The sequence below is a fragment of the Meriones unguiculatus genome, chromosome 9 (genome assembly GCF_030254825.1).
Source record: "Meriones unguiculatus strain TT.TT164.6M chromosome 9, Bangor_MerUng_6.1, whole genome shotgun sequence".
Lineage (NCBI taxonomy): Eukaryota > Metazoa > Chordata > Mammalia > Rodentia > Muridae > Meriones > Meriones unguiculatus.
Genome location: NC_083357.1, coordinates 83660437 through 83673185, shown reverse-complemented (window position 1 = coordinate 83673185; position 12749 = coordinate 83660437). Strand labels below are relative to the sequence as shown.

Here is a 12749-nt window from a genome sequence, read left to right as displayed (position 1 = left end):
TGCAACAGCAAGCTCTCCAACACAACTATCTGTTTACATATCTACCTCTGCTGTCTATTAGAGTTGTAGGAGAGTAATTTGGTGATATTACTCAACATCCAATTAGAAGCAAAGTAAGCTGGCATTTTTTTTTTTCAGAATGTGACAATTAAAACTTTCTCCAGTGTTTTCGTCAAATAAAATTGACTGTAAAAATTCTAAGCAACCATCCAGAATAGAATTTACAACTGCAAATGAGATTGGTCTTTTAAAAGAAATTGATATATTTTGCAAGCTTACCTTCCACACTCAAAGTTCCCATTTTAGATTCCAAGAAATCAAACAATGTGCTTGGTGCTGATGGTCTTGCATTTCCTAGGTCTTCTTCATCGTCAGCACGTACTCGGCCCCTGCCTTTCCCTCTACCTTGAGGTTTAAAAGCACATATATACATACATATATATATAGTGTGTGGAAAGCAAAAGAATACACTAAAATACAATCAGCAATCTCATAAATACAGTAGTACATGCATTTCTTCTCAGTCTTCAGTGAATTCTATTTCCTTTGTAATATAAATGCTTTAAATAAAGCTACTAAGAGAGACCTTTACTCCTCTACATGGCCTACCAAAGATCTGTCAAATGGATACAGGACACAGACTTGAAATAAACATACATCACTTTTTTCTTTTCATTTAAAAATATTTTAACTTAAAATGTATTTTTTTCTACAAAAATAATGTTGAGCTATTAAGCCTAGCATAATTATATCTGTGCATAGTAAACTTTGTAGACACGGTCACATAAATTTAGAATATCATTCTACATACTCAAATGCACATGGATGGTTATTTAATCATATGTATATACACTGTATATACAGGGATATTTCTCAATCTGCTTCTTAAATAACACTTTTAACCATGTGATGATTAAAGAATAAAACTAAGTAAAATACACTGTGGTTAATTTTGAAAAGTTTAGAGACTGTTAAGTCTTTTATAAAAATGACAGAGCTCTACAAACAGCTGATAGAACAAGTCAGTGTGCATCATGGTCTCTCTTACCTGTAACAACTCTGCTAAAAAGACACGGCCTATATAGAAATAAGAGATACCCATAGAAAGCAGCCTGCATCACCTCTATGGCTCCAAGCCCCATGCTCATAAGAAGCAAGGCGTTACCTACTGCTCCAGCCCTCAAACCATGTATCTAGCTGGTATGTGACTATACCTCTAGGAGGTGGACCCACGACAGGCTTCTGTTTACTGCTGTTTAGAAGCACATTCAACGCTGCTTCTAAGTTGTTGGCATTATCCATGAGCGCTTGCCTCGATGCTTCTTTACTGAAGCCCATTTCTGTTATGTGCTTCAGTGCTTTCTCATCAACCTGACAGAAATAAGGAAAAAGCTATGCTAATGACTGCACATAAGGCCAGACATCCATTTTTACTACTTACTTTTAACTCAAAATATCATTCATAGCTATACAAAAACTGTCACAGTAACACAACATTCTGGCTTACTGCTTTTCTACACTAACAGTCAAGGAAGAATCTGAGTTATAGTAAGTTCTACTGAAAATCCAAAACAAGAAAAAGAGAAGAAAATCTTACGTTATATTAAAATAAGCTCTTAGGAAAATAATATTTTCCTAAGAAAATATTATTTTCTTAGGAAAAGGTAATCTCATAAATTTTTATAGTAAAAAGGGGGAGGATAATTATACTTCCCCACCCACTGGGGAAAAAATGTAATTTAGACACCACCTCAACAAAAATACAAAGAAATATTCAAAAAAGAGGAGAAAATTTCCTTTGTGGCTGACTTGTTACACGTACCAGTTCTCTGTAGACACCTTCATGCTTATTCTCTGATTTGGAAGCCTTTTCCTTCTGTAAAACCTCCCTATTTCGGTGACCAACAGCACCCATATTGAGATTACTTCTGGCGCCACCTCCACCTCCTCCAAATGTCTTGGTCTTTAGATAAAAGAAAAATGAAACAGACATAAATAAATATTATTTTTAAATAGTCATACAAACCAAGATACTACCTAAAAATCTATAAAAATTAATCACTTAAAGCTTAATTATTTTTACAAATAAAAATAAAATAACTGATACTTATAAATAGCAAAGAGCATAAACACCTACAAGCCATAATATTTTCTTTCTACAAGTCCAGGCCTGGTGAAAAAAAAAAATTGCATGATTTTACCAAAACAAATCTATGGGTGCATCAATGCAGACTGAAATAAGGTGATATAACATCAAAAGATTAGTTTTCCAAATTACACTAGTAAAATATTTGAATATGTCTTGGATCTAGATCCTAGAACTATCTATAACTCAAGGTTGTTCTGAAAGAAGTACTAAATTGAACCAATACTAAACAATTAAAGTGTGTCATGTCTGATGGATAATTATATATTCTTAGAAGGTAAACATAATATGAACAAAGAGTAAAATTTGTTTATTAATTCATTAGTTACATTCATCACATGCCATTCAATATATATATATATGGCTCAGTCAATATATTTATTATTTTGTGGATTTATTTGAATCAATTTGAAACTTGATTTAATCTCATTAATCATCTCTTTTCAAAGGAATTATGAAAATATGGAATATAAAGGTCATTGACTTAGAAAGACATAAGATCATGGCTGAAAGGTATCCCACAGCTGATTCATCAAAAGAAAAATTTTATTATGTAATATTTTTCTGGCTGATACTCTTGACAAAAATAAAAACAAGTTAAAACTTGATTTTTATTAAGGATAATTGTTGAAAACATAGTTTAAAGTAAGAATAGCATGCTATGGATTATTTGTATTATATGTTATGTATATAAGGTATATATTATAGTAAGAAAGCATCTTGATTTATTTAACATTGAACCAGATAAAAATATAAAGTAGAATCTAAAACATGAGAAACTCATCCTAAATATACATTAATTGATAATATTTTCAGTACTTCCTGAATATCATATTTAAGTTTGATATAATTCAAAGGCAAAAACTGTATCTGGGCATTACTATTCATTTTGCTTTATGGAATTTCAGCAAAAATAAAAGTCTTCAGTGTCATTACTCGCCTAACTGTTTTAAACACACAGTTTTTGAGCTGGCACACAAGCTAGCTTATAGGGATCTCTGCTCCTACCCTTGGGCAAACCTCTTAACTTTTACTTTAACTGCATCTTAAGGTTTTTATCATTAAATGAGGAAAGAGAAAAGCCAGTCTTGTGAGGATTAAAGGACAGTATCAACAGAACCATATTGCCTCGCTAACTCACAGGGCAAATGTTCAAAAGCAGAAGGCAAGTACTATTTGGTAAAACACAGTTATCTAAAAAATATGGAGCCTGACCTGTTTGAATTAAGATTTATATTCCACAACTACAAAAGTGCTTTTACTCTTAGTGACAATGAAATACTACCATAATCTATATTTATTTCCTTATCATTTTCTTTGCATTTTGTGGGTTTGAAAAATGAAAGAATAGCATCTTCACAGTTACTTCAAGGGTTTAAAACAGCTACAAACCCACAAACCATAAATAATGAGAAGCAGTGCAACTTCATGGTGAGTGGATTAAGCATCCCCAAGATCATCACAACTGCTTAACAACCTCACTGTATTTCCTAGCCCACACACTTCTCTCATCCACCTATATCATAATTTTTACATCCTCGTGTTCCAGTTCTCCAATCACCGTTTTCCCATTGTCACTGTTGATTCTGCTGGTTCTCTTTTAAAGACTGCAAATGTTCACCACACCAAAATGAATGTAGAGGCAGTCAATAATTTCAATTCTACAGCATCAATCAATATCCTACAACACTTTTCTTCTACCCTTGGTAAGTGTTCCTCACTTCCTTACCTATAACATACACGCTGAATTTCTCTTTATATTACTGATCACAGTCTGTGGGATGTACTTTTATTCTTCCATCTTCCAAAACTAAAATCCTATTGACAGCGTTACCGTTTCTCTTCTCTGTAAACACTCATTCCTTTGGTGATCTGACTTAGCCCAATACCATCCAACTATACAAAACTCTCAATTTCTTGTGTAGAGTATCTTCTGTATTCTATGCAATACTTGTGTAGAATGTCTATGCAAAAACTCTTTTCAACTACACTACTCTGTCTCACTGCTATTAAACATGCCAGGAGTATATCTAGTATGTATCTCAATACTTACATGTTAAAAATAAGACTACGAGAGTGCCTCCACTTACGTGTCCCTCCACTTTCATCTTCTGGATTTCAAGAAATCCTGACAATATCTCAAAGTAAAATTCTTTAGTCATTCTTTAAATCTCCTCTGCTACAATGCTTTGTATCTCTCAGAAGCCCTCCCTGATTTCAAAATTTCTGAAATGAACGTATTTGTTCCACCTATGGAGAATTAAGAAAGATACCATCACTTCTTTTCCATCAATTCGGTAATCTCCCATCACGTCTACAATTCCAATCTTCCTTCTCTACAACCAGTCTCAATGAAGCAGCCTGAAGTAGCCCTTTGCTGTAAGCAAAACACTCAAAAGCTTGTAATTTGTAAGTAATAAGTCCGTGCCTTTTCACCAGTCTCTCCTTATTTTCCTTTACCTCTGCTCGTGACTCTTCCACAGAGCACTTTGCTGTTTCTTCTACATCTGCTCCTATTTAAGGCCTTTTCTATAGCTTTCTTTTTTCCATGGATCATTTTTCCTTAGCTATAACAATACTTAATTCTCTCACCTCCTTCATATCATCAATCAAATTTCATTATCTTAAGATACTAAGGCCTATGTGCATAAAATTGCTGGGTGAAGTTTATTTATATGCTTTGTTATTTACAATATAAATCATCCATTATGCAGGGTGTATAGGGGCTGTTGTAGATATTTTACAGATGACCAATTGCAACCCCTACAGCAACCACGGCTGTCCACTACTGCTCCTAAATATCACTGATAAAGCAAACTGAGCAGAAGAAATTCATCAACTCAAGACAGTCAACAGGACATACGTTGGGCCATCTGGTTCCAGAGGGTGTGTTTTCGGGCCTACCCTAAACTAGAGGTAGAAAGACAGAGGAAGGATAACATCAAGACATTTTCTAGTGAATCTTTGAAATAGAAAAGTATTTATTCACAAACCTTCACTGTGTTCTGAATGCAGAAAACCATTTAAATTTTAATGAACAAAAAGTTCTAACCAACAAACTCACAAACAAAAATTCATTATCACATATCAAAATCTGAAATAAATCAATCAACAGAAAAAACAACCTAGTCCAACTAAGCAAAAAATTCAAACAATTTGGCCAACTGTGGTGTAAGATGGAGGGTATGTGTGTGCGTACATCTGAACAGTATAAAAGCACATATAATCCTAAAATCAACATTTTTGCTGTAATCTAATTAACATAAGAATAAGCTAGCAAGACATAATTCTGATGTACTGATTGATCCTGGTTCATAACTCATTTCTCACAAGTCTCACTTTTCAGAGGCGAGAAATATAGAGGGAGAATACTTTGAGAAAGTGGTAACTACCTCAACTAACAATAGAAAACCCTGTGTTAAAACATAAAAAAAAAAAGTGTGTTTATTTTTTCACTAAGAAAATAAAGAAAAGGGGGTACAGGGAATGGAAGACTCACTAACAGTATTTACTAGAATTGCCAAGGTGACATGGAAAAAGAACACACAAATACAACAAGCAAGCTTAAACCCCTATAGAGGAGAATGGCACTTTTCTATGCTATACAAAGATGAGGACATTTGGAATTAGTTATGTGAAAAGCAGCAATGACCATGAATAATTAAAGAGAATGCAATGAGAGAAATTTGTGAAAATTATCTTCTTACCTCTTTGCTCTTTGCAACTTCTGCAATTGCAGCAGTCCTTTGCTTTTCAAATTCATCATTATCATTTGTAGGTTTGACAGGCACTGAAACCTGTAATGTCTTTCTTCTATCAAGTTCTCTGCTGTCCACCTGAGCACTAGATGCACACTTCTAAGAAAAGAAATTCATATCGTTCAGCAATTTCAAGAAAATTACAGTTCTTTATGGAAAGAACTATTTCCTCAAAAGAAATGTTCATATTTCTTATCATTGGTAAAAGCAAAACTACAACACTATCCAACCGATTTTTTAAAAAGTACTAAGCTGATTACAATATAACTTTCAAATAAATATAAGTTAAAGGTTATATGTGTGTATATATATACAGACACTACATACATTACCTGAATAAGGACATACATTTACAAAACAAAACAGTTGTAGATTTTGAGCTGTCTGCATTAACTACAACCAGGTAAATTTGATTTGTAATTAAGAGTTCAATTTCCACATTACTCTACAATATCCATGAGTCTGGCAGTATACTTGTTAATACATAACAAAATGTGTCTGAACTTGTAAATCAAAGGCTAAAAACATGCCTTTAACCAGTTCAGATCCAAAGTTTTATTTGCTGCTAGTTTTAAGTTTAGATTTTTAATCTCACAATTTAATACAGGTGTCTCTATCTGAAAACAATCCCTGAATTCTTGTCTCCACACCAGTACAAGTCCTTTAAAGTGACTGGGATTTTTTTTTTTTTTTCTCAGCTCATTAACCAGAAGAAAGGGAGAGGAAATATTCTCAAATGTATTACACGAATACAGTATTTCTCCTCTGAGATAAACATATTATTTATAGAAACACAGTCAGCACTATCATTTTAAACCACCTACAATGCTGTTAACATGCTGCAGAAGAACTGTTCAGAATGAATAAAAATAAATACTATCATTGAAACTTACCCTTTTGTTACACTTCCTAATCCTATAAAACTATAATACACATTTCAAATTGTAGACAATAATTAAATGATTAATCATCTCTAGGAAAAAAATCCCATTTTTGTATCTTAAGTAATTCAAGAAAGACACTTTAAAAATGTTTCAGAAAAAAAAATTATAGGTGTATCAATTATTATTTTCAAGTACAAATGACTATAATATCCATTCTGGGCTCTTCTATTACAGGCAGAATGTTACCAACATGGGCAATAACACTGGACTTCCTAGCTACTTTTTAAAAGAGGGGAGGGAAGCATGTTTTCTAAATACTAAACACTGTCCATGATGCAGGAATGACTAATTTAATTCTAAGTATACCTCATAAAATTATTTTAAAGATGCCAATCAACTGATCCTATCCCATATCATCGTATCAACTAGAAATCTTTTTAAAACCAAAATTTCAAACAAGATCCAAATAAAATCCAAAATAAAATGGTTGGTTTCACTTTCACATTTTTATGACCCCAAGTCACCTTCACTGTAGCCAACATTCTGTAAAAAAAAAAAAAAAAAAAAAAAAAAAAAAGGACAGAGTAAACATGGCTTAAAACTTTGGTGGAGGGAAACAAGGCAAGGCCAAAAGCCAACTGGATTCCTCTCAGCCTCATCAAGAGTGAAGCGGGACAAGGTGGAGGCTGCTGGGAGCACAACTCCAGGATAAGTATAGGAAGGAAGATACACAGGCCAGCTCAAGACCATCCTCAAAGCTTCTTTATAGTAGGAAGATGTGCTGGTTTGAATACGAATGGTTCCCATGGGTTCATATATCTGAATGTTCACTTTCCAGTTGGTAGAACTGTTTGGGAAAAATTAGTCGGTGAGGGCTTGTTGGGAGATCATGTGTCACTGAGGGTGAGCTTTGGGGTTTCTAAAGCCCAGGCCATTCCCAGGTAGTTTTCTCTGTCTTATGCTAGTGAATCAAAGTGTAAGCTCTCAGCTACTATCCCCGTGCCAGGCTTTTCCATCTGCCACTACGTTTCCTGCAATGACAGTCATGTATTCACCCTCTGAAAGTGTACACACCAATTAAATACTTTCTTCTAAAAGCTGCCTTGGTCACAGTGCTTTGTTACAATAGAAAACAAAGACAAAAGGTAAAACTAAGGACTACACATCGACTTTTTTTTTTTAATAAAAAAATAATCCCAGTTGCTGTAGTTGAAAATATCAACAAGAAACAAAATTTCTGACTAAGATGAGTAATTGGATAAAAAGCAAGGTTTAAGAACATTAAGGCACATTTCTTTAATATCCTTACTTTTAAAATCTTCTTTAAAAATTGTTTCCCATTAACCTATTTTAGTTAACTGAAATTTTTTCTTCATATATAACTCTTAATTACTTCAAGTTTGGGCTAATAGCAAAATTATTAAGTTCCTTGAACTCCATATAACTCCACAACACAAAACCATACACAGCTTAAACATAATGAAGAACATTCTTTCCTGACTGAATCACCAGCTTGGAGGAAAGTCCTTACCTGTCCAAAAGGCAAAAAAGGAGGTGGGCCACCTTCAGTTCCGATATTGCTTCTATTATGTTTTAATAAGCTCTGTTTAAAAACAAATCAATCATAAAGCATAAATCATATACATAAACACACTAGCCCCGTGCGAACACACCAGAAACACGCTGTTTACAGTAGAGTATCAAGAGACACAGAGCCTTCCTTAAAGCATTTCAAACTACAAAACAGGAAATACTGTATTCTTTCTTTATGTCACCTGGAAAAAAGTTTTTTCCTCATCTCTCTTGACCAAAATACATTCAAGTTTAATCTTTAGTAATCTTTTTCAAAATGTTATCCTTTGGAGAAAACAGACTTCCTCAAAATATAGTTAGTTCATAGAGAATAAACTCTGGCAAGAACACTTTTACCTTGCAGCACATAGCCAATAGGTAAATCATGCCTGCAATGTTTCTACAAATATAAAAGTTTTAGATATAATACTAGAAAAAAAATCATTACTGATAAGGGTGGTTTCTAGTACTTTGGATATCATATTACTATAGTTTATAATATGGAAAGTCACAAAATAACTTTTTCAAATTATCTTACATCAATTCATACTTTGAAGAAATATTTAACCAACTAGTTTGTTTTAAAGTTTTGTTATACTTGACGTGTATGTGTGCATATGCACACACACACAAACACACAAGCATAAGCATGTGAAGATAAGAAGATAACTTGCACCAGCTATCTCTGTCCACCATGTGAATCCCAGGAATCAAACTTAAGTCATGAGGTTGAGGGCAAACACTTTACCTACTACACAGGACTCTGATTATTATATAACAGACACAAGCTTCCAAACATTTATCAGATTCAGTTTTAGTTTCAAGCTTGCCTGATTAGAATTAGAAGAAAAACAATATATTGTGAAGATGGGCAGAAAACAGCCTCCTTTCTCACACCGTGAAATCCTTTCATAGAACCAAAGGAAGCTCAAAAGGATTCCTTTCAGTTATCCTTCCCACTAAAGGCATTAATGTGCATCTGTTAAATACTCATTATTAAACATACCTGCTAAACTTTAAACTTGTGCTAATTACCATTACAGATGTTATGTTGAAAATATAATGTAAAATAGTCACATTTTTAAAAATCCATCACATACTGTATTTTTAACATATTCCAGAGTTCCTGAATTATGTAAATACTCACACATTTCATGTAAATTATAGATTGAGTAACAAGGCTAATGGCAACATAACATCATTTTAATAAGCATAGAATAATAAAAATGGTACAGGCACACCATATTTATTCACAATCTACATGTAAGTTATCAATCTCTTTAATTCAAAAAGAAAATAAGCATGGCACATATATGATTAGCTAGGGGCCTTTTTCTCAGTTTCAATTTAGTTACAAGGAAAGGATTATGTAAACAGCTATAAATCAATTCAATTTACACTAAAACTTCCTTTAAAAGCTAACATAAATTAACATCTCTTGTTAACATGAATAATGAAAAAAAAAAAAACTTAGAAGACTTCTAATGAATCTGACGAAGATACAAACAGCCAGACTTAATCTCCTTTTATAAACAATGAGTGACCTGGCCAATAAATAAACACAACTATATTAAACCCAGTCTTAAGCAGCATAGGACAGCTACTGCTAAGGGAAGATGTAGGTCATGGCTTCTGCTAAGGTGTACAATGCAGAAGGCACAGCACAGAAAGCTCAGTAGAAAATAACAACCTCATGAGAAGAGACTCGTCATTGTTAAGCCTTGGAGAAATGCTCATGGAAACCAAAAGAGATTTTACCTCACACACACAGAATATCCACAACGAGAAAATAACCACTATAGACCTCAGAAGCTTATGAAAAGAATAAAAACAGTGTTACCATATAACCCAGCAATTCTATAGGAATGCATGCAAAAGAACTGAAAGGAGCTATTATTTGTGCACCCACAGTCACAGCAGCTGTATCCATAGCGAGCAAAAGAAAGGAACAACAGTAATGCCCATTGACAGATGAATAAACAAAATGTGGGATACATAAACAATACAACACTATTGAGCTTATAAAAGGAGGAAAACTCTGCCACATGCTACAATATAGATATTATCTTATACAGAATATGCCGGACACGAAGAAATATTGTAACATAACACATCCAAGAGCTATTAAAATAGTCAAGTTCATAGAAAGAGAGATTTTGACACAGAGAAGAGTGTATGCATGCATGCCTGTGTGCCTGTGTTGGAAGTGATTAAGTTCTAACTGACTTAATGTTTTTGGTTTTGTTGTTGTTGTTGCTGTTTTTTGGTTTGTTTGTTTGGGTTTTTTTTTTTTTTTTTACAATTTATGCATTATATATCCAGATTGAAGTCCCTTCCCTCAACTCCTCACAGTCCCATCCTCTCTCCTTCTTCCCCCATCCCCTTCTCCTAGTCCACTGAGAGGGAGAGTTCTCCTCCTCTACCATCAGCCCAAAGCTTGTCAAGTCTCATCAAGACTGCCTGGACCCTCTTCCTTTGCGGCCTGGCAAGGCTGCATTGACAGGGGCAAGTGAGTTCATGACATAGGCAGCCAGGGCTTTCCTTCCACAGGCAACACATGGAGACTGAGCTGCCTTTTGGAAATGATTCTTGCTGGGATGCTGGAAAATTATATAAGCATCGATCTGACTCTGAAATATCCTTCTATTAGCTGACAAGTTTCAAATCTGCCAAGATACTGTAATATTAATATTTAAAGCATGAATAAAATGTAACAAGCACTGAAATTTTTCACCTGCTTTTGAGGAAGAATATGGTTAGATCATAGCAGATAGCATCTCTAATGAGCATCATGTTCTAACTTAGTAATTCTGACACAGAAGACTACTGCTATCACTCACTATGGAGGAGTTCCTCAAAAGAGCAGCCAGAACTCTGGCATTCTACTTGCTCCAAGCTGTTCTCACTGCACACTTACTCTGTGCAATTCCCACTTCTCAATCAGGTGTTCCACTTCACCACCAAGAACTGCAGTGTTAGAGTCACTCAAGAGCAGGAATCCATTCTTTATGTCAACAATGCCCGAGAGCTTCACTTTTGTGCCAGGTGGTGTGTTCAGGCTGATGTAAAAGAAAAATGAAAGGAGTTAAAAGTTAGAGCTTCATTGACACCCTTCTACAAACTTAAAAGGAGTCTTAGGACTTAATCAAAGTACACTAACACCTAAACTAGTTTTTCAGGAGGTCAAGCTATAAAGTCTAAACTGATCACCATTAATGAATACTAAGCATAAAAGAAAATGAGCCTCAGTTTCCATAAGTTAAAATAAATGAGGAGGAGAATAATCACACCTCACAAAGCTGTGGTAAAAGAAAAAGGAAAGACAGAAAATTACTTTTCTTTTCTCTCTAAATATTTGTTTTATGTTATGTTTGTGGGTGTTTTGCCCACACATATAGAGTCAGATCACCTGGAAATGGAGTTACAGGTGGTTGTGAGCCATCATGTGGGTGCTCGGAATTGAAACTGGAATTAAAATGGAAAAGCATCCAGTGCTTTGAAGCACAGAGCCATCTTTCCTGTCAGAAAAGTACTACCATATATGAACAAAATATCTCCCTTTCTTTTTCATAAGCTTTTGCTATACATGGCAAAAATATATCATCATTAAATTAAATTTAAATATGGAAAAATATATTTAACCAGCAATAAACACAGAAATTTAACACCTATGTGAGCTATGGTGATCTATAAAAATCTTTTTTGTCAGTCATCTATTTAAAAATAGAATATGAGCATTACTTATGCAATAACTTTAAAAAGACTGCTACACACCGACTTGGAAGTAATGTAAGTATTAATTGTAATGAGACTACTCTACAAAAGGCCAGTGTTAATCTGATGCTGAGTAAACCTTGCACCATAAATCCTTGTACAAAAAGTAGAGTCAAGATGTTTATCTTCCCACTAACTTTGTTAAAGGAAACACAGAATGAAATTTACTTCATATAGGTTTGTTCGAAAGTAAATGTGCAGATTTGAATCCTACACAGAGCAAGGGAGAAAGCTCTCGAAACAGGACTCCTAAAATAGTCTGCTGTGAAACACTTGGGATAAATTAGAAAATTATTCTGCAATGGCTTCATTATTCACATTTTAAAGGCTCATGAAATTCATCACAGGCTGATATATGCAACATCAAATCAGTGAGTGTTAATACCTTATCTTTTAAAGGATAGCTAATAATAATTATTAGTGAAAAGAAGTAAGAATATGCCTATTTCTCAAAAAGAACCCATACAGAGTTAGAGAGATTACATACTGTTCTGTGTATCAGATATGTCTGATGTGTATCATTGCAAATTATCAATTCTATCTCAATAAAGTCATTAAAAATGTTCTGAGGACCACAAGCTTAGCTTTCTTAGTTATTACTCAAAACTGACCAAA

The 12749-nt window shown here is 34.0% G+C and overlaps 1 protein-coding gene across 4 annotated transcripts in view; it reads right to left on the bottom strand.

The window, feature by feature from the left end:
- Positions 1 to 12749, bottom strand: part of Tdrd3 (tudor domain containing 3) — a 145259-nt gene that overhangs the window by 69549 nt on the left and 62961 nt on the right. For all 4 annotated transcript variants that reach the window (XR_009594281.1, XM_060391500.1, XM_060391499.1 and 1 more), the window contains exons 5-10: positions 11278 to 11419; positions 8320 to 8391; positions 5854 to 6003; positions 1823 to 1963; positions 1215 to 1371; positions 280 to 405 (exon numbers count right to left, since the gene is read on the bottom strand). Coding sequence is in view for 3 of the 4 variants with exons in the window: in XM_060391500.1 (XP_060247483.1) it covers positions 280 to 405; positions 1215 to 1371; positions 1823 to 1963; positions 5854 to 6003; positions 8320 to 8391; positions 11278 to 11419 (788 nt within the window). In the remaining variant the exon portion in view is untranslated. The remainder of the gene's footprint in view (positions 1 to 279; positions 406 to 1214; positions 1372 to 1822; positions 1964 to 5853; positions 6004 to 8319; positions 8392 to 11277; positions 11420 to 12749) is intronic.